The 26,125-nt window shown below is 48.9% G+C and overlaps 1 protein-coding gene across 1 annotated transcript in view; it reads right to left on the reverse strand.

Moving 5' to 3' along the window:
* The window catches only part of ITGB5 (integrin subunit beta 5), a 121,438-nt gene that overhangs the window by 14,746 nt on the left and 80,567 nt on the right, over positions 1-26,125 (reverse strand). Inside the window, exon 10 of the mRNA XM_049629447.1 lies at positions 18,614-19,043. Within this exon, the coding sequence (XP_049485404.1) occupies positions 18,614-19,043 (430 nt within the window). The remainder of the gene's footprint in view (positions 1-18,613; positions 19,044-26,125) is intronic.

Genomic DNA, 26,125 nt, shown 5'->3' on the forward strand with positions numbered 1-26,125 from the left:
AAATTTGACAACTCCAAAGTCAAGTCCCAGCAAGTCAAAGCAGGGCAGCCTCCGGGTCTGGTGAAATGGCGGCGACCTCTCAAAGGCTTGTCCTCACTGGCTCCCTGGCTCCCTTGCCGGCCCCAGTTTGTCCGGCGGTTCTTCCACTCTCAAAGACAGCTTGAAGCAGCTATGGCAAAGATGTGGCCTGTGCTCTCATGTCCTCCTCCCCATCCATGGCACATCACACCATCTGATCACGGGAGCCTTGGCTTGGTCTCAGGATCCCCCTCAACACAGTACTCCAAGCAGGTTCTACCAACTAGGGGGACTGGCACAGAAGACACAACCATTTGCCATCTTGGTTTAAAGCTTTCAAGCCTCCTTGAGAAAGCATGACCCATACAGGTTTTCAAAAACTGGGTCAGTATGGTTACACTTTACCCTGATCCAAATGTCTCAGATCCTGTAGTTGGGCCTCAACCTGTATGCACGGAGGTTCCCCACATCTTGTGGTCGGCCCTTAGTCTCTCCCAATGCCCTAGCAGGAACACGTTATTAAAATAACAAGGGTCATTTGGCCCTGTCCCAAGGATCAATAACCTACCGATCACCAGTAAAACTAAATGGGGGACTGGGGACATTATCCCCGTTAACAACACCCAGGGGGCCTTAAGCAAGGACTCTTCGGCAAAACACAGCTCCTTTATAATGCTACCCCCAACACCTTGGCAGAGTAAGTCGAATTTAATGATGCCTGTTTAATACCGTGCAGACATAAAAATATTTTCATTGCACATAGGTAGGGATACTGAAAGGCATGCGAAAGCACTTTGTAAGCTGTGACTTGCTACATGTGCAAGTTATTAATAGTACTACCTTTGTTAGAATGATTGATAGCTAAATGGACAGGAAGTTGTAAATGTGTCTATTTATACAGAATTTCAGCTCTACAGAATTCAACAGCTTTCCATCAGCAAAACAGTGCTTGTGTGGGCTGTGGGCCAAGATGTGGCCCCATGCCTCCCTTTATAAAATAGAATATCGGCGATTTAGGGGGAGGGGAGCCCTTAAAGCAGGCTGGGAAGGAGATGCCGGGGACAAGCGGGGGAGAACCAGTGGTTTGGAAGCCCAAAGAGACATGATCGGAAGCCCGAGCAAGCGCAAAAAGAGATCAGGAAGTGCAAATCCCAGGTGGCTACTGTGGATTTGCCACAATCTGGAGGGGTGAGGGCAGAATCCAGGGGGCAGTGAGGTGGCTGCAAGCAGGCAGCTCCCACAAGTGGTCTGGAAGTGTGGGAAGAGATGGGGAGGAAGGCAGACAGGATATTCTGAAGATGGGGTATATTTGTGCCTTCTTCTGACTGCAGACAAAGATTCAGAAGAGAAATGGTTTGGGAGGAAACGGAGAGATGGAGGGAATGGCACGCTCTAAAGAGAAGAGATTACAGCAGAGAAAGAGGCAGAGAGAAAGAGAGGGGACACGCTCTTTCTGAAATGGAGGTTGTCCATTTCAGAGGGGTGAGGACTGTGGCCAGAGTGCGATGTGCAAGTTTCCAGCTCCAGCCATGTTGAGAGAGGCTGAGAGGCTGCACGGAGCCAAGTTCAAGTATGTCCTCCACCATTCACTATGTCACCATGGGCAAGTCCCTAAACCTGTCTGATGATCTGTTTCCTCATCTGTCAACGAGAACAAATGCCCTCCTCGTAGAAATGTTGTCAAGAAATACGGTGCTATTGCAGGTAAAGCCCTCATTCAGCATCTGGTGCGTGGGGGCGCCCAGGAAACGGGCCAAAATTGCTATGAACCGCCACTGGAGCTGAGCAACAAGGCGCTTGGAGACCGATGCGTTGGACAACTGTCTCAGGGAGATGCAGGGATGGTGGGGCCTGAGGGAGAGGGGGGAGCGTGAGGCGGGTCCCAAGGTCTTTGAGGAATGCAGGGATGGCCAGGATGTCAGTAAGGGGGGAGGGAGGGGAGAAAAGTCAAGGTGCACAACTCAAAGGAGGGGAGGGTGTGGGAGTACGTGGAAAGCAAACATCCAAGGGGTCCTGAGGAGCTGGAAGAGTGCCGACCAGGAGGGGCCAGACTCCCAGGCTCCCCCAACTTCCCTCAGGGACCACCAGGAAAGAGAAGGGAGGGGGGGATTTCTGCACAGGCCCAGGATGAAGAGCAGCCTGTTTACCACGGAACATGGGTGGTGGAGAACAGGGTGGGGACACAACATTGGGAAAATGAGGCAGTGGTGCGTGGTGAACATGTGGCTTCCAGAATCACAGTGCCTGAGCTGGCCTCCTCAATCTGCCACTTACCAGCAGTTACTAACGTCTAACCCATCTGTATCTTGGTTTCTTCATTTTTTTTTTTTAATGTTTATTTACTTTTGAGAGAGACAGACACACAATGTGAGTGGGTTAGGGGCAGAGAGAGAAGGGGTCACAGGCTCTGAACTGTCAGCACAGAGCCTGACACGGGGCTCCAACTCACAAGCTGTGAGATCATGACCTGAGCCGAAGTCGGACGCTCAACCGACTGAACCACCCAGGAGCCCCAGTTTCTTCATTTTTAAATGGGGCTCATACGGGACACCTGGGCGGCTCAGTCGGTTAAGCATCTGACTTTGGCTCGAGTCATGATCTCGCAGTCTGTGAGTTCGAGCCCCACATCAGGCTCTGTGCTGACAGCTCGGAGCCTGGAGCCTGGAGCCTGCTTCGGATTCTGTCTTTCCCTCTCTATGTCTCTCTGTCTCCCAAAAATGAATAAATGTTTTTTAAAAAATTGTTTTTTAAATGGGGCTGATACAAATGCCCCCGTCATTGGTTTGCTGTAGGAGTTAATCACTTAACCTGAATAAAGCACTCACTCAGTGTTCGGCATATAGTAAGTGCTCCCTCACTGTTGAGGAAGCTCAGAGTAGATCTCGGAGGATGGGAAGAGAAGTACTTTCTGCGAGGTTGGGTCAAAAGCCGCCAGGGTTAAAATCTCCCATGAGGTTATGTATCCATGTCCAGCCCGAAGCGAGCACACCCAGGACCTGGTGCAGCTGTTCTGAGGCCTCCAGAGCCTCGGTGGGAAGGCTGATACCACAAAGGCGCCCGAGGCCCTGTGGGGACGCTCCCTGAGGCATGTCAGGCAGCACATAAGCGGTCCAGGAGGGAAGCCACCGCTCCCCCTCACCCCCAAGCTGGACTTGGACTCAGGGCCTGCAGAGGACCCAGATGGCCATGGGGTGACCTCGGAGGAGATGCCTGAGGGCAGTGGGGCAGGCCTGAGATGGGCAGAACCGAGAAGTGATTCTCTTCTCCCCATTCTCACCCAGCACAGGAGCAAGGGGTCACAACCAGGCAGACGTCAGACCCTTAGGGCACAAGCCAACTCTCCACAGCTGGTCCCCAAATAGTTTCCATCCAGCTCCGGAACACACTGTGGCTTCCTTCAGCAGCGGCTTCAGGCCCCTCCAGGAGTCCCAAGTCCGCTCCTAGCTCCCAGAAGGCCGGGGAGGGGAGGGAGGACTAAGCCCAGTTCCTGAGACAGGAAGGGTGCTTCCCTCCTCTTTCTCACGGTCCTGCCTCCCTCCCTCCCTCTCCCCACAGTCAGTGTCCCTCCCTCACACAAGCAGTTCCCTTCCTCTCACCTTCCTAGTTTCCTCTCCTCACAGACCCTGCACCCCTTCTCTCAGGGCTCTGCATCTGCTCCCCAGTCTCCCCTCCTCTCATAAGAGGCAGCCCTGTAAATAGAGTGGTGAAGAGGAAAGAAAAAGAAGGGGCGTGTTCTGAAAATCTCTGCTCATTCGGGTGGCTACTGTGTCACCAAAGTCGGGTCTTGAATTCTCCAACAATTGGCTTAAAAAGAGCAGGAGGCCAACTCAGAACGTTATGTGCCTCCAGTCACCCCTGTCTGTGAGACTCGCGGCCCTGAGGGCTGCCAAGCCAGGGCACCAGGGCAACCGGGGTCAGAGGCCACCGTTCTGCCTCCTTTGACATCAGGGGGGGTGTTTGGAGTCCCCTTTCGGAGCCTGTGGACACACAGCAGAGGGCCCTTGGCACACGTCCTGGCACAAACACAAATCGAGGAGAACAAAACCAGACACGGGCTCACCTCTCTGTGGCCAAACACATATGCAGGCTTCCAAAGGGCATGGCCTCTCTGTGTGGGGCTCCTGGGCAGGAAGGGGAAATCCCTCATAGGAAGTACTCTTCCTGGTTCGCTGCTGACAAGCAGGTTAGAGTTACATAACAGGCCCTCTTGTCCTCACAGGCCCTGCTCCGCCTGTGCTGCCTGCTATCCTCAGGGTGTCTCTGAGCCTGGTCCCATGGGAATGTGCCCCTCCCGTATCTTATCTTTCCCTTCTGTACACTGACTTGGTTCTAGAAAAAGTAAAGAAAGGAGATTTGGGATCTTAGCCTGGCTCCAGGCACTTTAGCAACAACTAAATAAACCTCCAGGGGCAAGAGAGATGTCGTTCTTGACAAGTGTACCTTTGCTCCACAGGATTTCTGAGGCTGTAAACACAGCATTCTCCTGCCAAGGACCGTGGCTGACTGGAGAACTCGCTCTGCAAGGGCGGCTCCCCAACAAAGAAGCATAGCACTGCCCCGCCCCACACCAAGCCTGGACCTCAGCTCTCTCTGTCCTATCCTTGTCACTCTACTTGAAATGCCTCAGAAAAGCTCAGTTTGGGGACATCCTTTTTCAGCGGTGCTGCTGTGCAATCTCAGCTACCTACCTGCTATCTCGGGACAGTGGTCCGGTTTTCTCGTCAATGAAAGAGGGATACTGCCTTGTCCCCCATACAGGATTGGGAAAATTCTTTGTAATGTGCAATAGAGAATGTGTGGTGTACTGCCTCCAAGAGATTTTTAATTTCACTGGGACATCAAGCCACTTTTAAAATCTCTTCACCTAGAGAAACTTCATGGAATACTTACAACAGACTAGGCATTGTTTGAAGCCCTTTACATGGATTATTTCATTAGTCCCCCACGCCCCCCCCCCCCCCCCCCCCCCCCCCCCGCGCTGATAACCCTGTGCCATGGTACAGGCACCACCCTAATTTTCCCAGAGCTGGCAAATGAGGCACAGAGAGGCCAAACGAGGCCAAGTAATTTATCCAAAGCTGCACAGCAAGCAGGTGTCAGGGCAAGGATCTAAACCACATTTGTTTGACTCTGGAGCCCATATTCCTAACCACTGCACACACTGCTTCTGCAGTATCATCCAGTCATGATTACGTGATAACAATTAAAATAGCATATGGGATATGGGGAACCTGGGTGGCTCAGTAGTTTAAGCGTCCTACTTTGGCTCAGGTCATGATCTCATAGTTCGTGCGTTTGAGCCCCGTGTTGGGCTCTGTGCTGACAGCTCAGAGCCTGGAGCCTGAGCTTCGGATTCTGTGTCTCCCTCTCTCTCTGCCCCTTCCCGGCTCATGCTGTCTCTCTCTGGCTCTCAAAAAAATTTTTTTTTAATTTTAAAAAATAACATATGGGATAAATGTTCAAAGAGCCCAGGATGTGGTACAGTTAAAAATGTGCAACACAGCCATCCACAAGACTCGCTCTTTTAACCACTGATCCTTCAAGCACTCTTGGCCTCTTCTGTAAAGCAAGGGTGGTAGATCAGGTGGGCTCTCCAGTTCCTCCACAACCATCATAACGCTGCTTAAGGTCAGGGCACAGAGAAATGTGGAGAGCCCGATGTGGGCTTCAGGCTCAGCTGTGGGTTTCAGAATAGTAGAGGAGAGAAGGCATTTGGGATGCAATAAAGCAGCACAAGCTCACACGTGACGATGAATAGGGTGGGCAGCTGGGAAGGGAAGTATTTGAAGAGGAGAGGTTTTGGGGAGCCTGGGTGGCTCAGTCAGTTGAGCGGCCGACTTCGGCTCAGGTCATGATCTCACGGTCCATGAGTTCGAGCCCCGCGTCGGGCTCTGTGCTGACAGCTCAGAGCCTGGAACCTGTTTCAGATTCTGTGTCTCCCTCTCTCTGACCCTCCCCTGTTCATGCTCTGTCTCTCCCTGTCTCAAAAATAAATAAAACGTTAAGAAAAAATTTAAAAAAAAAATGAAGAGGAGAGGTTTTGGGGAGCCTGGGTGGCTCAGTCAGTTGAGCATCAAGACTTTAGCTCAGGTCATGATCTCGCGGTTCCCGAGTTTGAGCCCTCTGTTGGGCTCTGTGCTGATAGCTCAGAGCCTGGAGCCTATTTTGGGTTCTGTGTCTCCCTCTCTCCCTCTCTCTCTCTCTGCTCCTCCTCTGCTCATGTTCTGTCTCTCTCAAAAATAAATAAAGATTAAAAAAAGAAAAGAAAAAAGGAGAGGTCTACTAGGATGGGAAGCGAGGGTGTAGAAATAGATACAGGCCTATTGCATGTACATATATATGAATGAATGGACAAGTAGATGGTAAAAGGGAGGGAAGGAAGGAGATTATGGAGGAAGGAGGCCTGAGCGTTAGACTAAGGAGTTTGAATTTATCCCTTAGGCCCTAAATGGCCTGACAATAGACTCCTATTACTTGAGGTAAGCCACAAGCCTCACCTGGATGCCACAGCATCCTCCTGGCTGCCTTCCCATTCTATGGTCTGTCTCCCCCCCAAGTCAGTTTCCACCTGGGCTCCACAGCATTTCTCTAAAATATAAACTACGTGATGATGCTCTTGCATAAAGCCCTTCCATGGCTTCTCATCACCTACAGCATAGCTTCTACGTCTCTACTTTGTGGTGCAACATCCCAGGCTACCCCGTGAGTCTCTTCAGCCGTCCCTGCTTTCCAAGGCATCCCGGGTTCTGGCCATCCCCACATACGTGCAGCCTCTATGAGGTGCTGAACATCAGCATGTTTTGGTTTTGCAACGATCGCCTTGCGGTGTGGAGAACAGATAGACCAGGATGGTGGTCAAGGAGTTGAATTTCAAAGAAATAAGAGGTCAGTGGACGACCTGGTAGCATATGGGATGTAGGCATTGAGGAGAAGGTGGGAAAAGGTGACTCCTAGGTTTTTGGCTTATGCAAACAGATCAAAGGAGAGATAAGGAGAATCAGAAGAGAACCACGGCTGGGAGGAAGATCATGAGATCAGTTTGAGCCATCTTGAGGCTGAGGTGCACTGAAGACACCCACTGGAGATGTCAAGAAGGCAAATGGTGGAGGGAGCTCAGCAGCAGGTCTGAGCAATGGAAGGTGTGGGTGTGATGAGATTCTCAAGAGAGAGTGTTGGGAAGGGACATCCAGGCTATGCCTTGGACAAGTGGACAAGCCAGCATTGAGTGGGTTGCTAGAGGTGAAGGATCCCGCAAAGGAGACGCCAAAGGAGATGGCCAAAGGCTGAACGTGGGAAGAGAGGAGTTCAAGGTGGGGGTGGTCAACAGTGTCAACTGTTCCAGAAAAGTCAAGGGCTAAAAAAAAGTCTATGAGATGTAGCAGCACAAGGCCATTAAGGATCTGGGAAGACCTATTCTGAATCCAAACTGGACTGAGGTTAAGGCTGACTGGGTGGAGACAAATGTTGTCAGAAATATAGCTGTGAATACGGAGGAAAGAAGGGGACAGTGAATGGGTAGGAGGCTGAGGGTTTCTCTTTCTCTATTTTTTTCTAGAACAAAGGGACCTGAGCATGCTCAAAAGCTGATGGGAGGCTTAGTTAAGAGGAAAGCTTAGATATAAAATCACTTATCACACAGATATATCTGTTTGTTTACTTGTTTGCTTCAACCCATTAGTCAGCAAACCCAAACAAAATCAAAGATGGCATTTTATTTTTCTTTGTCCAATGCCTAGAATCGTCAGGCCCACAGTGGATGCTCAGAACATGGGCTGGAGGCTGAGAATATCATCAGCACAAACCTGAAGCCCTGGAGGAAGATATCCAAATCTGTAAATTAGAAAGGGAACAGAAGCATTATTGAGGCTTATGAACTTAAATAGGATTCTTGAGGTATTTCAAATTCTTAACATGTGCCCAAGAAATCCAGAGACTTAAAATACCATGAGAAAAAAATGGTTAAGAATTCTCTTTCGTTTGGCAGGTCAAGGTTATAGTCCAGCAGCACAAGCTTTGCACCCCACTATTGCTCTTGCATATTGTTCAGATTTCTCCAGCAAAAAAATGTCCTTCAGACATGTGAACAATGATGCATCGTCAGTCTCAAGGCCAACAGCTCCTCTGTCTTTGGCTTAGTGCTAATGAACCAGCCCTGACAAGGTCAACTGATGGTGCTTCCCAAAAGTCAATGCTCCAACAAGCCTCTCGCCCTTTGCCTTCATCTGCCGAACCATATGTTGCATTCATGTTGTATCTGAGCAGCAAAATATGATGACCACTAAACAAATAGGGTGATGTTGCTTTAAGCTAAGCTTCTCTAAACCTCAACATTACTTTCGGAGATGACAGCACTGGCTAGAAAGCTAAGACTCCACTGTCAAAGGATGTTGGCATCCCAAAGGATGCCTTTGCCTTTCTTGCCCTCACACCTGATTTCTCAATGCTGAGGCCCTGCTGCCAAGCCCCTCAAATTACTATTGCATTTCACATGAGGGCAGCAAAGAAAGGACTTGGTCTCTGGCCCAAGTCTATCGATCGCAGGAGACTAAAGCAATGGACGCAAGAGGGCAAAATCTGTGTTCTTTAAGGAACTCATCTTTCCAGTCTCAAAAAAATCTATAAACAGCTAAGCGAGATGAACCACAGTCCTCACAGGACCCTAAGGAATGCTGACTCAGAAAGAAAAACAGAGGGCCTGTGGCCAAAAGAAACCGAGGTTTCTCAGATCAACATCTTCAGTTTGGCTTAACCTGCCCAATCCACCTGGCAGGCACTTCTGGGGGAATGCCAACCACATCCGGAGAGATATAAATTCACTACCCTTGGTCACTGCAACAGGATGTGAGAGTTACTATTTTCAACCTGGAAAACCGTCGTGTTGTTGTGGTTGGTTAACAGCTGCCATGTTCCACCCTCAGCTGGCCACTGTTCAGAGCTGGGTGCAGCACTTTCAATGGACAGAGCTGGTTTGGAATGTCACGTGAGTGGGCCACGTTGAAGCTTGGCTGCCAGGAGCCCAGCTAAGCCACAAGATGGCAGGAAGCAGGTGCCCAGAGAAGAGAAGAGCGCTCCCCTAGAGTTAGGGGAGGTGGGCTTTTATTGGGTCAAGGATTTGGGCCAACCATTGGTGGGGAGTGTGGCCAACGTGCCAATCTTCTCGGCCGCAGCCTCCTCCACTTGGGTCAGGTCAGTAACAGCCACATCAATCGCCTGGTAGAGTAACAACAACTTAATGACATCACTCATGTCAAAAGCATTTTATAAATTAGAACAGGCCCACAAAGGTTCATTTAAGGAAAGTGGGTTTAGCATAACCAATAACAACAGCCAGACACCCACTGAATATGAAGGGGAACACTCTGCCTTCCATCAAATAATAGTCAGAAAAGGACAGCTACCTCAGCCTGTCCCCTGGTCCACGTGTGTCCTTCAGCCTGGTCTGCTGTATCTGATATGTCCTTACGTAACCCAGACAAACACTCACTTAGGAAAACAGACACTAAATGTTTCCTAAAATTTTGACCGAAATAAAGAGCACTTATTAGGTAAGACTTGGAAAATGCAGGCTCAATGCTTGGGTGGTGGCAGAGAAAACTGGATTGGTAATTCAGAGATTTGGGAAGGGCCTCAAGCTAATCAAAATAAGTAAAATTTGGTAGAAATGAGGTAACTATTTACTTGCAAGGTTCTCCTGGTCTGAATCTATAACCAAGAATCCCAGCAAGCTTTAGTCCAGGTTCTGAGTCTCAGTTTCCCCAAATGTACACAGTCAAGCAGGTAGTAAAATGTCAACCCACTGTGTGTGACAGATGCTATTAGCAAAGGCACAAGACACAAATAATCCTACTATTAAGTGCTTGCTCATTATGAGTGCAAAATACTAACAAATGAGCCTCAGTTTGTTTCCAAGGAAACCACCGCAATATAGTGAAAAGGGCATTAAAATAGATGTTCCTTATATTATTACATTTGCCTATTACTAAAGACCAATGTTGTGTCAAATAACATACCAACATGGGAAGGATATTCCTTTAGCTTAGGAATGGTGGGGTCACCTGATCAAGACATGGTGGTTGTGGGCTGGAGTGACTGGAGGTCCCCTCTTCTGGGTCCCAGGGTGACCAGCAGGTGTCCCAGACAAGGGAAGCCAAAGGTGCAATAGGTCAGACTCACTCAGAGCAGCTTCCAGACACCAGGGAGTATTAGAATCTGGGTGGGGCTCTTAGGTCAGTTTTCATAGAGTCATGGACGCTCATCCCAAAGGAAAACAGGGCTACTCCTTCCAATTCCACCCCACCCCACCAGAGGCACTGAGCAGCGGAGGCCTATAATCAGTATGTCACAGTTTCCAAGTCGAGATCAAACTCAAAGCCAGGGCTCAACATTGAAGAAATGAAACCAATACTGGAGATCATATAGTTCTCAATTTAACTAAGAATGGAAAATTGCCTAATGTGTTATCCTATAATATCAAAAAACTAATGCCACCCAAACCTATACATGACTAAGATCTTATCTTGGGCATTCTCATGGCCTTTCTAGGATTTTCCTTTGCTTTTTAAGTTTCATGATCTCTTTCACAAGCCAAGTGTCATGCCCTTCAGGATCAGTCCTGAAGTTCAAAGGCATGTATGGGTTCTTCACCACAGGGGCTATGCTTGCACATTTCCCTTTCTAACTAGCAAGAGAAGGGCAGTGAGGTAAGATCCAATGCTTAGGATGGTCCATTTTTCAGAATCACTGGTGGACTGTTGCTTAAGATCTTTGCAGAAACAGGATCTGAGCAGGGAGCAAGGGCAGCAAGAAAACTCCACCCAGAGCTGAGCTCAGAGCATGGAACAAGGCAGGTTCTCAACCCAGTCTCCCAATACTCTCTCCCTTGTCTTTCAAGATCTCATAAAGTCGGATGGTCAAGGTAGAAGTGCGAATGACTCATATCCTCATGCCTCAGTCTCAGAAAGTTTCTGAGAAGTGGAAAAGTCTAGGGGCAACAAACATTTAGAAATTAATTCAAGACTGCAAGCAGCCCAGCTGTGACCCTGGCTCAAAGCACAACCCTGGCAGGTGAACAGTGCTCAGTGAGCTCTTACTGCAGGAGACGGAATCAGCCACTCACCTAAAACAAGATGACCCTCAGGCAGAGATCACGGTTTCTGCATCTGCAGCTGCACTAACATCGGGTACTTGCTACGCTCTGGTTTTCCCAAAGAACTCTCTCCAATCACAAGCTGCAAGAAGCTGGCTGACCCTGGGGAGAGCAGCTCAGTGCACCTGGTTCATGCACTGTTTTGTGATAGGACTAGGCCCTAAATGTGGGTCCCTTTGTGTCTTTCAAGTGAACTTGGGCAGTATCTGGATACAGATGGAATTCTTACTAAATTCTTGATCATGGAATGAACTTCTGAAACCGACCTGTTCCGATGCTATGAATGTCTCTGATGCTTATCTCTATGCAAGAAGACATGCCTCCAAGAAGGGGTGCACGGGGGAGGTTAGGTAGTGACATTTACTCAAACCCCCAACGTGAGGCAGTGTTCAAGGAGCTTTACGGACATTGTTCTATTTGATGCTCACAACCCTCTGGGGTATTTGACAGATAAGAAAATCTGTCAAAAGCTGTTGGTTACCAGAAGTGGGGTGGGTGGGGAGATGGGTGAAATAGGCGATGGGGATTAAGGAGGGCACTTGTTGTGATGAGCACTGGATGATGTTAGAATTGTTGAATTGCTATATTGTACACCTGAAACTAATATTACACTGTAATTAGATGGTAACATCTAATTGGAGTTTAAGTAAAAACTTACAAAAAAAAAAAAAAAGAAAGAAAAAGAAAGAAAAAATCTGTCAGGGAGGGTAAGTGAAGAGTCCAAGGTCACAGAAGTAGAAAGGGGCAGGGCCGGGTTTAGAATCCAGATTTGAACATGGACTGGTAAATGGAAGTGTCTTTACTAATTAGGGGTATGTCATTCCTTATGATCATAATTATTGAAGAATCCTGTAACAAATTCTGCTCTTAGAGCCACCGTATTCTGAGTGCTCCACAATGGAATAGGACCCTCTCAACTTCTGCTGTCACGTGCATAATTAGGATTTATGTAATAGCAAATAAGGGAAACTGCTATGCAGGACATTCCTGTGGGGGACAAGAGGCCCTTTCTCTAGAAAATGTATATATTTTGCATTTTTATATTTGCAAGTAGCACCCACGTAACCATCAACAAACTAAGAAGAGATTAATATACATGCAAAAACCTGAAGAATTTTCTAGGCTCTCTCACCTGAGGCTCTACAGGGGTAGCAATCCCACCAAGAGGCCCCTTTCTTGGAAAATTAAAGGTGTCAAATCATGGTTCATTCAAAAGGTACTTTTTGAGGCCTCTGTTGTGCAGCCACATTCAATTCGGTTTTATAACAAGCCATTTATGATCTATACAAATTGCAATGCAGTGGCAGAAAGTACTGTGACCACAGACCCAGGAACGGCACTGGGATACTTACCATGAGTGTGAAAATTACATTTCTGAAGAAAACAGGATAAATATGGTGAGAAATATTGTTATGAACATAGCTGGATAATTGTTGCCAAAGGAGGTGTTTCATTTGGCAAGAATCAAGAAGTCTAGAACCAGGCCTTAATGTCAGAGGTGTTTTTAACTGGAGAGGTTTCACACAGCCTTGTGAAGCCTTCTGGAAGCCATCAGCCCAACCCCAGCCCCAGCGTTTAGATGCTGGCTCTGACCACTAAAATGATGCCACCATTGTCACTCTCCCATTTTTTTTATGTTTGAGAGAGAATTGCAGATGTCCCTTAATCTCTAACTGCCTGCCACACATTAAAGAATTTTTATATCTATATAAAAATCTGTATGGAAAAGAAAAACATAAATATATGTATATATGTATGTATAACCTGGCCAAAAAGCCTATTAGAGGAAGAAAAATATTTGAGACCTTACTTAGAGGTACTTTTGGGATCTCACAGTCAGAAGACCTAAAGGGCTCTGTTCAAAATTCCCTATCCTATTTGATTTAAATTTTCTCAATATATGAAACCCAAGAAGTAGGCTGACTATTAATTAGCAAGCTATTCACTGCACCCCAGGGCAGTCATCCAAGGCACAGAGAGTGCCGAAATCTTCCATGTGGAGACTGATTTCAACAGTTTACCACAAAGAAGTAACTCAAGACCCAGGGCATGCACTGTTTGGGTATAGAAACCAACAAAGAACAACAAAGTTTGAGCAATAATCTTTTACTACATTAAAAACAACTAAACAGGGGCGCCTGGGTGGCTCAGTGGGTTAAGCATCTGACTTTGGCTCAGGTCATGATCTCGTGGTTTGTGAGTTCAAGCCCCGCATCGGGCTCTGTGTTGACAGCTTGGAGCCTGAAGCCTGCTTGGGATTCTGGGTCTCTCTTTCTGTTCCTCCCCTGCTCATGCTTTGTCTGTCTGTCTGTCTCTCTCTCAAAAATAAATAAACATTATGTAGCAACGTGGATGGAATTGGAGAGTGTGATGCTAAGTGAAATAAGCCATACAGAGAAAGACAGATACCATATGGTTTCACTCTTATGTGGATCCTGAGAAACTTAACAGAAACCCATGGGGGAGGGGAAGGAAAAAAAAAAAAAAAAAAGAGGTTAGAGTGGAAGAGAGCCAAAGCATAAGAGACTGTTAAAAACTGAGAGCAAACTGAGGGTTGATGGGGGGTGGGAGGGAGGGGAGCGTGGGGGATGGGTATTGAGGAGGGCACCTTTTGGGATGAGCACTGGGTGTTGTATGGAAACCAATTTGACAATAAATTTCATATATTGGAAAAAAAAATAAAACAAACATGTTATTTGGAAAAAAAAATAAATAAACATTAAAAAAAAAAACCAAAAACAAAACTAAACAGACCATGTCCTACTTCTTATGTTCCACTGGGGGAGGGACTCTGAAGGGTCAACACTTTACGAGACTCAGAAGAATAGAAACCTCACAGTGGCTCCATAAAGCTCCCTTTGCACACACAGGGACCGTCTGTGGACAGAACCATTCCCTAGGTTATGTTGCCTCTAGAAACCAGAGAGAAACACAACACGCACACAGGGCATTCCCATGACAATGTGTCCCAAAAGTCACCGCTTCCAAACCTTAGTCTGATTTGCTTCACTACCAACTTTTATGCTGAATGACACATTACAAACTTGTACTCTCTTGCATTCCCCCCTCGGTCCTCTCTGGGGGTAGGGCAGACAACGAGACAAGGATAGACAAAAACGCCAGAGAGAAGTGGAAGGAGCTTCTCTAGGATGTCCCCACCGAGCCTGGCTCTGGCTCCCTGCCTGAGCCCCCCCCCGTCTGAAGACAGACCACAACCACACGGCCCCTTGCGGGCAGGCTGCAGGGAAAGGGCGGGAAGGACTGTGGGAGAACGCTGAAGTCAGCTGCCCATGAGCCTCTGAGTCAGCACCTTCAAGACCAGAGTGGCTGCTGGGAAACAGACTTCTCTCCCACAAAAACCCCAAATATAACAGCAGTCTAAGAGTTTGAAACCAATGGACACAGTTCCAGGCGGGAGTTCCAAGCTGATCATGGGTGCCAAGGAACTGGGGAACGGAACCCATCACCCACCCAGTCACGGCTGCCTTCCCGAGACAGCAGCAGTGTTCGAGAGACAAGGAAAGATGAGTGGGGTGCTACATGGATGTGCAAGAGTGAGTCCTGCCTGGAGCTGGGCTCAGTTTTAAGTCCTTACCGAATAACCAAACACAACAATGACCTCATTCCAGAAACTATTTTCCCCAGGAAGACTTGGATGGCTTCACGTTTCAACTTAGTTGTTGCTTTTTTTTTTTTTTTTTTTTTTTTAATTTTTTTTTTCAACGTTTTTCATTTATTTTGGGGACAGAGAGAGACAGAGCATGAACGGGGGAGGGGCAGAGAGAGAGGGAGACACAGAATCGGAAACAGGCTCCAGGCTCCGAGCCATCAGCCCAGAGCCTGACGCGGGGCTCGAACTCACGGACCGCGAGATCGTGACCTGGCTGAAGTCGGACGCTTAACCGACTGCGCCACCCAGGCGCCCCTAGTTGTTGCTTTTAAAGTGAACGGGTATAGAGGGTAATTGGGGATGCAATGGAAAGAGACTCAAAATGTTCTAATCAATGAGGTATGAAAGTCATGCAACTTTAAGTACGTCTCAGGATGTATTACCCGAGAAAAGCACAACACAAAATTGTACACAGACACACACATACTAACTTAGAAAAAAAGTTTAGAAGGAAAGATACTGACTGACCTCTCCAAGTATGAGTGAAGGAATTATAAACAATTTAATTTTTTTCTACTCTTCTAAACCTAAGAATTCTCCAGCTATCTGACCAAGCACACAGTTTCACAAAGGATGTACGTTAAACAGTACGGGAGGAAGGAGTTCCTTGTCTGGGTCACCAGATGTTCCAAATTAATCCCAGTGACCAAGACGGATGCAGACAGCAAGGACAGCCAGCACATCTATCGACAGAATTATTTTTCACATTCTCTTTAATGAATGTGTATGGCTTTTCCAACGGGGGTGGAAAACATCCTAAGAAGTTAGTGGCCTGAGGCATCATGCATGTGGGAGCCTTGAGAGCTTCAAGAATCTGCCTCTTCTCTACCCAGGGAGAGTCTCTCAATACTGTAGGATTGTATGGGGTGAAGGGAGGCAGAGAGAAACAGCACCCGGGCAGAATTCTGAAATGCAAGCTTAACTCAGAACTGTGCATTCCGGTGGTTGGACAAAACAGCTGCGTACTCTCTCAACTACATAATACTCCTGCTTCCAAAATGACAAGTTTTCCATGCTGAGGCCACTCACACCTCACCCACACCCGCCCTGCACACCCAGACTCTGCACTGTATGCAAAGAAATGTTAACATCTGTCGGGGGGTGGGGGGAGAGGAGGCATCTACTGCATGCTGGGCCCCTCTCCTAACTAGCACCAGGCCAGGTCCTTCCTCTATGTCTTCTCCTTCGAAGTTCAAAATAATGTAGAAACAAGGGGTTGTGAGCTATTTTAAGACAGGAAACCAGAAGTACAAGACAACCCGTCAGTAGGCTGAGAAACTACGGGGATGGAATTGGCACGTGTCATCTGGCTTAGAAGCCCTTGCTCCCAGGCAATGTGGACACAAGCAGCCTTCTGCATAAAGACATATCAGGGGATTGTTTCTGGCTCCTGAAGGAGGGACAGTTTCATGAGAATGGTTGTGAAAGTTTGAAAAAAGAAAAAATGCTGCTAAAAGCCAGTTACGGACACTGCCAGGCTCCTTGGGGCTTTTATGGTGCTGCTGAAGGGAAGCAAGGTCCATTCTGCCATGCTGGCACTCCTTAGGCAAAGCCTGGTGATTCACAGGGGGAGGCCGGCCCCTTCTGCACATTGGGCAGCGGCTGCAGCGACCAGAGGTGGTGGCACTGACTCATAAAGCAGCCAGTGGTCACTGAGCCCTCCTTTTGTTCCAGGCTGTGCACTGGGTGCTTTATTCACATTCTCTCTCGTTTGCAAGAGCTCTATGCCCAGAGTGACACAAGCAGCAGGTGGTGTTATTGGATTCAGACCCAGGACAGCCTGATCCTAAGCACTTTTCCTGCTAACACAGAACCATGTCGCGAATCCCAGACCCTCATCTCTTTGACAGAGGAAGAGTGGATCCCTGCTGCACGGTCAGCACATCAAATCCTCATTCTTCCACCCGTGACATTTCTCTAGGACATTCACATGCCCTGTTCACAACTTGAATTGCTCCAGAAGGTACAGGGCATGGGAATGTCCTAGAGAAATGTCACGGGTGGAAGAATGAGGATTTGATGTGCTGACCGTGCAGCAGGGATCCAAATCAAATCCCAGGAGGCCTCACATGCTAACCCATGTCCAGGCCACCCTCAGCACCTGCTCCTTCCACAGAGGGATGGTCATTCTTCCACAGGGACAGGTCATTTATATGCTCTGGTTTGCTTCCTATGTTTCTGCTTTCTCTTCCCTACTATACTCAAAGTTCCTTTCAAATCAGTACTTCCCAACTGTAAGACCATTTGCAAGGAGGAATCACAGAAACAACAGAATACACTGCAGAAGAAACTAAGATCCTGCCTAAAATTGTTCCACTTACTGTATTTGCAGGCAGCATGGTTTTGGACGGAGTGACCCCTCTGAGACACGATTTTACAGTATCTCATAAGAATGCAACTTCCAGAACGGGAGCTGCCAATTGTAATTTCACTGGAATCCATGGAAAGTCTTATTCTTAGATTGAAAACTTCAAGCGCTCAAACAGGAGACAACAAACACTTGGCTTGGCCATAGTTCATTTAAAAAATTAAAAACCTTCAACTTTTGGTAGTAATGTTTAAAAGCACCTCAACAGTATCATGTGATTGTTTAACAGAAAATAAAAAGTGGACATATTGTTAGGATGTGTTAATGGAAGTGGAATGTCCAGATCACAGAAATGTGCAGCTGAACTCTGGGCCGAGCCCTTGTTATCCAAAATGACAACACACTCGATGCTGAGAAGTGCACTTAACAAACTGCTAGAGTCCTCAGAGGAGGAAGAGCCTTGGTGTCTTTGTAGTAAGAAAAGAGCACAGAGAAACGTAAAGAAATTTTCAGATGTTTGACAGGCTGACATATGGAAGAGGGGGTCTAGAACATGAACCGGTGAGTAGGAATTACTGAGAAACAATGTTCTGTTCAATCAAAAGAAACTTGCAAAATGTGCCTGTGGGAGGCAGAATGACAGCCCCCAAAGATGCCCACGGCCCAATCCCAGAACCTGTGTCTGTGTTACCTTAAGTGGTAAAGGGACTTTGCAAGTTTGATGAAGTCAAGGATCTTAAGATGGGGAGACTCCAGGATTAGCCTTGTAATCACAAGGCTTCTTATAAAAGGGAGGCAGGAATGTCAGAGAAAGAGATGCGACAACAAAGCAGAGGTCAGACTCAGAGAAAGATCGGGGTGCCACACTGCTGGTTTTGAAAGTGGAGGAAGGGGCTACAAGCTAAGGAATGCAGACAGCTTCTAGAAGCTGGAACAGGGTGGGGAACCACAACGGAACCGATTCTCCCCTGGAGCTTCTAAAAGGAATGCAGCCCCACGGACACCTGAATTTTAGCTAACTAGTATCCACTGTGGACTTTGGACTTTCAGAACAGTAACAGAATGCGTGTCGTTTTAAGCCACTAAGTCTGTAGAAATTTGTCAGAGCAGCAACAGGCGATGAATGCCATGTCTAACAAGGGAATAACCACTACCGGCCCCAGTGAGCTCCCTGTCTCAGAAGGCAATCCAGAAGAGACTGAACACCTACCCATCAGGAATGCTGTGCAAGAAGGCCTGGATGACTCACAGCACACACTGTGACCCTGAGAGTCCACATGCACTTGGCTGGTCCTTCTCCTGCCGTTGTGTTCAACACACTGGTCTCCACCCCAGCCTGGTGGCAGGCAAGGCTTGCCCTCGCCTTCTCCCAGGAGGACAGCAGCAGTTAGTAAAAGGCACACTTTGGGTGGGGGATGTCCCAGTGGTGCCCGGGCCTGGCTCAGCACTACAGTGCTTGCGGGGTGCCTACCTGAGCAGAGGACCCCTCTGTTTCTGGCACAGGAAAAGTTGTCACACTGGCAGAAAGCCCCGTAGATCTTGCCGAACTCGCTCTCGAAGCAGGAGCACTGGTTGCAGCTGCACTCCCCACGCCCGCTGCACAGGGGCTTGCCCTCTGCTTCCCGGCACAGGTTCTGGTATCCACTCTGGCTCTCCCCTTCCTGGCACTCGCACCTGGTGCCCAGGTAGCTGGGGTTGCAGTCGCACAGGCCACAGACGTAAGTCCCGTTCCCACTGCATCTGGCGCTGTCGGGCTCCAGCCCTGTGCTGCAGCCGCACCTGCAGCTGTAGGTGACCCCCACCTCCAGGCTGTCCCGGAACCCCACTGGCCGCAGCGTGAACATGTGCTCCGCGTGCTTGCCTGGACAGCTCCGGGCCTCCGCCGACACCTCGAAGGACGCCTGAGCAGAAAGAAGAGAGGGAACGTGGCGTGGCTAGTCAAGAGCTCTGGGGTATCTGCACCGGCCTCCTAACGCCCCCGGGGACCCAGGAAACTTCCCCCCACCCCCGTCCTGAGGTCCTTGATGCAGAGCTGCCACTGAGCCCCAAGGAGGAAGAGGCCCCAGGCCACCAAGCACCCTCACTGTACCGAGGACGAGAACACTCGGGCGCACCCATGTTCGACGGGCACATTATCTTTTAATCTGCATGACCCTGAGGAAACTTCGGGCTTCCACAGAAAGGTAGAGACTCACTCCAGGTCACATGGTTCTTCCTGCAGTTCACTTGTATCCTATCCTCTCCCCTGGCCATTGTGGAAGTCACTCAGTCAACAAGTACTTGCTAAGCACGTCTTCCATGCCGGGAAGTTCTGAGGCATGGAAGGGCACTCAGGCCAGGCACTGAGCTAGAAGTGCTCCCTGACCTCACAGGGCACGGAGGTCCACGGACCCTGGCCGATTGCCTGCCCCTCTGAAGAAAGGTTTCCTCTCCTGCTGGAGAGGGGACGGGATGACCCTGGGTCCCTTCCAGGGTATCTGTCTTCCCACAGGTAACACCTGAAGCTTTGCTCACGCTCGACCCAGGTTCCTCCTCTGGCTGGTCCTCGTAGCTGCATCTTTCACCATCACGGCCCCAAGGTCGTAAACAAGAGTCATCACAGATGAAACACTCCACACACACGGACAATATTTCTCTTTTTAAACAAAGCATGAAGAGAAGTGCTGCTACCTCCTGAGCTTCTCATGGGTTGCCCTGGAAACAGGCAGCAAGGTGGTCCTGGGTGGCAGACGGCGGTGCAGGAAAGATGCCTGTTGGCTGCCCACAGGGCTGCAGTGTGAGGAAGGCAAGGACACCGCTGCCTGGCTCTCCCAGGGGGCGGAGCCTGGCTCCCCGCCGCCCCCCCCCCCACCTCCCACCGAGAAAGGAGCCATGTGCAGTAGTCATCCAACACTTGGCTCAGAGCCCAGCACAGGTGGGGTCTGCAGACAGGTAGCTGGCACCCCCTGACCAAACACTACTCTGAAACGCTCCTCTCAACGGTGGCACTCTGACCAGACAGAGGCCTGTGCCCACTCCAGAAACTGACTCACTGCATCTGGCCAAATGTCTTTATTTTATTTCATCTCATTTCATGTTTATTTTTGAGACAGAGACAGAGACAAAGCGTGAGCAGGGGAGGGGCAGACAGAGAGGGAGACACGGAATCCGAAGCAGGCTCCAGGCTCTGAGCCATCAGCACAGAGTCCGACGCGGGGCTTAAACTCATGGACCGCGACATCATGACCTGAACTGAAGTCCGACGCTTAACCGTCTGAGCCACCCAGGCGCCCCTATTTTTGAAAAGGTTCCTCAGTTCATTCTGAAGCTCAGAATGGGTTGGAACCAGTTTTAGCTGTTGTTATTTTTAATTCTATTATTTGGGCTGGATTAAAACTGATTTTTAAAAAGTCATCTAGGCTTAGTTGGTTATGCATCGACTCTGATTTCAATTCAGGTTATGATCTCACGGTTCATGAGTTCGAGCCCTGTGTCAGGCTCTGTGCTGGCAGTGCAGAGTCCGCTTGGGATTCTCTCTCTCCCTCTCTCTCTGCCATTCCCCACTCATTTCCCCCCTCAAAGATGAATAAGTACACATTTAAAGTTAAATAAATAAATAAATAAATAAATAAATAAATAATCCTCTATTACTTGTTTTACTGTTACTTAGGTAACAATGCATATGTTTAGAGAACACTGAAAACATGTTTTTTCTAAATGTTCTACAGATCCCTATCACTTTGGGGTCTTTAATAATTCTAAAAGGCTTCCCCTCAGATTCTAGGACCTGTGGGGCCACCCCAGTGTAGGGGTAGGTGAGACTGAGCAGGAGGACAGACCCAGCACTCCAGGCGCCAGAGAGAGGTCCTACTTGGTGGCACACACAGCTCCAAGGGGACTCAACAACAGACATCCAGGAATCAGTGTTAGCCAAGGGGTATCACAGGTGAGCTGAGGATGGTGACCACTAGCCAGAATCACAGGGTTCTGGGAGAGCCAAACCAGCAGCAGACAGTAGGGACTAACCCATCCCCTTTCCAGAGAGGAAGCAGGGTTGGTGGGTCAGGGAGCTTAATGCTGGTCACACAGCTGGTGGGGGTGGGACCGGGCCTGTGCTCTCCTTGGCACATCACTTCCTGGAAGTGGGGAATGCGCCAGATGTTCAGTGTCCTTATCTGGGGACAGAGGGAGAGGTGGCCCAGCTCACTGCAGGGACCACTAGATGGTGATCTCCAAGGTGGTGACCAGAGGCGTCTCCAAATCATCCTGCCTTGTGCTAGCCTACAGATAGGAAGTGGGGGGAGGGGGGGGTACTTGACCGAAGCCACCCACGGGGCCATCGAGAATGCAGAGGTGAGCATCCCTCCGTTCAGAGAGAAGCCATGGCTTGCTCAAGGCTACTACTTCTGAGGGCTACAATTGTGTGGGACCTATGAAGTGAAACGCCCTTGCCTCCCAAAGGCATCTGTGGGTCAGAAGTGGAATAAACTACAGAGGAATAACCCAGACCAAAAGCCAAAGGGATTTAATTACTGAAAGATGGTGAGGAGTGTCCGTCTGTGAGCATAACCTTCCCCCAGGGAAACGTGCCTGCATTAAGGGACAAAGTAATGAGAGAATTAAATCTCCCCAGTCTTACCAGTGTGTCTGTGTTCTCCAGGGCCTAAGTGCAGAAGCTAGGGGAGCCCCTGCATCAGTGCAGGGAGCCAGTCACCCAGGACTTAGAAAGGCTCACATGCCGTCCGTCTGGCCAGCAGCACAAGGACGACTGGCTTTAAGCGGTCCCAGTGGCCTTCCCCAGCTAAAGTTGTGGTCTAACTGAGGTCCTAGCTGTCGGGCCCGTGCAGCCAGCCACCTGATCACCAGAGAATGACTCTAATTCAGCCATGGGGTCTCATGTCCTGCCGGGCACAGGAAGGCTATAAAAAGCACTTCAGGAACAAGTAAATCTGTTCTGCTAACCTCCTTTCAGAGTCCATTCCCTGAGGGATCAGGAAGGAATCCAGAGTCTGTCAGGCAGCTGGAATGAGACTTTTCCCTAATTACCGCAGACTTCAACTGATACTGAAAGCTCCCCAGTTCCTTGAGACTTTCCATCTCCCACTCGGAGATTCCAGAGAAAGGTCATGGACACAGCAGCCCTCCCTCCCATCCAGTCTTATTATTGAAGCCTCATTGGGATGCTCCTGGTCTCCCCACAGGGCTCTTGGCCTGACCCTTGCTTTCAAAAGGGCTGCCCAGCCCCCATCCCAAACCCACCAAACCCAGGGCTGTACAGACGCCAAGTCCACCAGGAACTCACTGAAACAAAGCGCTGGGCACGGGCATGGGGTACAGAGCCTCACAGGAGGTGACAGGAGAGGGGGATGCTGTGGGAAGCCCGTGATGGGCTCACTGCGTCCTTTGTACTGGGCGTTAGTGCTTGCTGCACGGCTGGCCGCTTGCATACTGATTTGTCAAAGCCGGTTCATGAGAAAATCAACTCCCAGCAGCTGGGCCCACTCCATCAGCACTGGCTGGTGTTGGGGCCAGAGGAGGAAAATTAGAGAAAACACAGAAATCACTGGAGAAGAGAACCTTATTGGATATGACACTTTCAACATTTTATTTGAGGAGTGTTTCTCGTTGAGGATGACCTTGTCCCTTAACCCCTGCCATCTTTCCTGCTTCTTGCCCAGAAGAGCTCTCTTAACCCAGAGAACACAGGACAGTCACAAAACCGTGGCCTCTGGTTGGAAGTGACCATGGAGTCCCTCCTTGTGGAAGCTTTAGCTACAGGGGTGAGACCCACCTGGCTGCCACCTGAACCCAGCTGTCCCAAGGCTGCACCCCACACACATACCCCATGGGGCCCATCCTCATCCATAGACCAGACCCAGAGGTACCCCATGACAATTATTCCCTGTGTACTTTCCCTAATCCTGCTTCCCTAAGGTAAGTCCCCGAGCCCTTCTGCTCGCTCTACACTCCTGCCTACCTCATACCATTCGCCACCTTGTCCATGGGGCTCCCAAATCATGGCACTGAAGAAAAACACCCGGCTGCCAAATAACACCAGACACCTTGGCACATCTGTCCTACCCGTATGTCCCGGGCCTGCCTCTGCAGCCTCCACTCCAGCCACCCTCTCCTCAGGCCCCAACACTCCCCTCAGATGCTTCCTCCTACAAAAGGGCAATGCTTGTTCACAGCCTCAGAGCCTCACCTGCTGCTCATCATGCCATGCCCACTCCTCCCCCTCCATGCCTGGAAAACCCCTACTCATGCTTCTTAGCTCGAACAGCACCCCTGTGATGTGGTCCTTCTTCCTTGGGGCTGCAGTGACACCTTGCTGAGCTTTTATAGCCGCACGCATCACCCTCTATGGGGCTGCCTCATCTGCACGTGTATTTCCTCTGCCAGATTTGTCCTTGAGAGAGATGTTAGAGCAGGGAAGTGCCCACATACTCAGTAGCCGGCCTGGTTGCTGAAGCCCAACTGTGAGCCCCCTAGAGAAAGCTCAGTCTGGAAGGAGGGACAGAAGTTTGCCTTCCTGGCCCAGGGCTAAGAGAATCAGATTGGCCTCAGCCAGAAGTGCAGAAATGCATCTCTCAGCAAAAAGGTGGCTGAGGGAGCGCCCCCTCATTCCCTGCCAGGGCCGGCTCCATGGGCCTGTGTCTGTGCACTCCCAGGGCCCCACACTCCGAAGGGCCCTGTGCTGTTTAATCCTCTGCTGTTGTCACCTTCAGACTCTGCATTTTTGAACAAGGACCCCATGCTTTGATTTTGCACTGGGCCCTGCACCTTATGCCGCCAGCTCTGCCCCCACTGCTTCCGGGGCCCTCAAAGAGCTGAGTCAAAGGGACGCTCCCGGCACACGCGTGCAGAAGAGCCATCGAGGGCATCCGTGTGGAGGCAGTGCCCTTCTTTCTCTATCGCAGATGTTCTACCAATCATCCCAAGACAGCTGAGATTTTTTTGTGTTTGCGAGAAAATGCCATTTAAAAATCTTTCTCCTTTCCGTAAAGTTTTTTTTTTTTTTTTTTTTTTGTCCTCTGGACAATGTCCTTACTGTTTCTGAGCTATCCTGGCAAAAAAACAAAATCTGTACAGCACGGTGTCTGTATGTAAGTGGTAATGATAGCACCTTGGGCTTCCTTGAAAGCTTTTTCTTCCAAAGTGCATGAGGTATATACCACAGGCTTTGGTACCAGCAGCTTCAGTTTCGACTGCTGGTGTTTGGGGTTCAACAGCAGCAGGATTTCCGGCAAGTTTCTCAGGTCCCCCTTGGAGCCTCAGTCTTTCTCACATGAAGTGGGGAAGTAATGTCTACCTTACAGGCGCTGCAAGAAGCAGAGGAAGCTGCAGTAAATCCCTACGGCAGAACGGGGCCCATTATAAACCCCCGGGGTGGTACTTATGTTATCCCCTCCATGATAAGGAGGACTAGTCAGATGACCTTGGTGTGAGTGGCATCCACTGCTTGCTAGCTGGGGGATCTCGGGCATGTTGTCACACTCCCAAATCTCAGTCTGGCAGCAATGGGTGCAGCGTCCCATCCCCCACCTGAGCCAGGGGGTGTGTGCACTGAATGAGGTGAGGTGCCTAAAGGCACTCGATGAACTGTGTTCCCCGTGTGAGGGCCCCCATTCTTTGTTATCGTACTTTGCTTCGAAATGAACCCTCTGAAATAGATAGGACAGAACAGAATCATAGGCACTAAAAGGCCAGGGAAAGGTGGTCTAGGGTACCAGCATCAGAGCCAGAAAGCCCCAGCTTTGAATTTTCACTTTGCTACTTATGGTAGTGGAATCTGGGCAATTCAATTCTTTGTGCCTGAGTCTTTCTCATCTGTCAATATAAACAATGGTATCTTCCTCACAGGGAAGTGGTGAGGAACACAGAGCTAACTCACAGTCTAATTTGTTCCTGGTCTTTCCTAAGGCTAACTGCATGTCCCTCTTGGGTCCATGAGGGACCCCAATATTCTCATAACAATTTTCTCATTGTTGCTTAAGGCAGCGTAAATTGCCTGAGTTTCTTGCATATCCCAAAAGAAATCTAACTTTATGCTGTCATTATCAAAAAACACCAGTTCCTTTGACCTTCCTGGTTTCTAGACAATTCATCGTGATAGTTGCTTGTCATTTGCTCTTTGAAAAAAAGAGAACTGAGCACAGAACTCCAGATGTAGTCTTACCCACACGAAGAAGAGTGGAACCATTATCTCTGGGGTTTCAAAATACTTCCGTTAATATGATCTCAATGGCCTTTTTTTTTTTTTTTTTAAGCAGCATTGTTTATTCACATTAAGCCTTTGAGAATCAGAATCTGCCAGGTCCTTATCTTAAAAACTACTAGCAAACTAAGTTTCCTCTACCCTGTTAATAGCCTGAACTAAATGCAAGATATCAGTCCTGTGATTTCAATACTGCTGAATTTTGAAAATGATTTTAAGTCTTGGTTTTCCTGGAGCAAAGATAATCTGTGTTCTCTAGTTCTGTGACCTTTTCATACTTGATAAGCAGTCTTTCGTGAGTTCCACTCAAGCCAGTAGAAAACACAAGTAGATAAGAGACATTTGGAACCTCATTCAAGTCTTCCCTCTAGCTGACATTATGAACACTCCTCAGAAGCAAGTTTACTCAGCTACAAATCTGCCTAACTGTGCTGTCATCAACTCACATCATTTATCTTATCCATAAGGATGTCATGAGACATTACCAAGAGCCTTCCTGAACCCCAGGCGTCTTGTGTGTGTGCTGTGGGTCCTCTCTCTCACTTCTGTCCCACTGCACCTATTTCTCCAAGTAAGGATTCCTTGCTGGGTGTTTTTCATGTGTTATTCTTGCGCCTTCCTGACACTGCCCCAGGCATTCTAGCCACAGATCCACAGAACTCACTTACATGTCATTTTCTCTGGTTATCTCTACCTCCTTCTGTTTTTCATAGCTGTCTCTCTAAACCCTGTGACAATTAGGCATTGTGGTTTTCAAAAAATCATCTAGATTGATCAAAACAACAT

This window comes from Panthera uncia, chromosome C2, assembly GCF_023721935.1.
Source record: "Panthera uncia isolate 11264 chromosome C2, Puncia_PCG_1.0, whole genome shotgun sequence".
NCBI classification, from domain to species: Eukaryota; Metazoa; Chordata; class Mammalia; order Carnivora; family Felidae; genus Panthera; species Panthera uncia.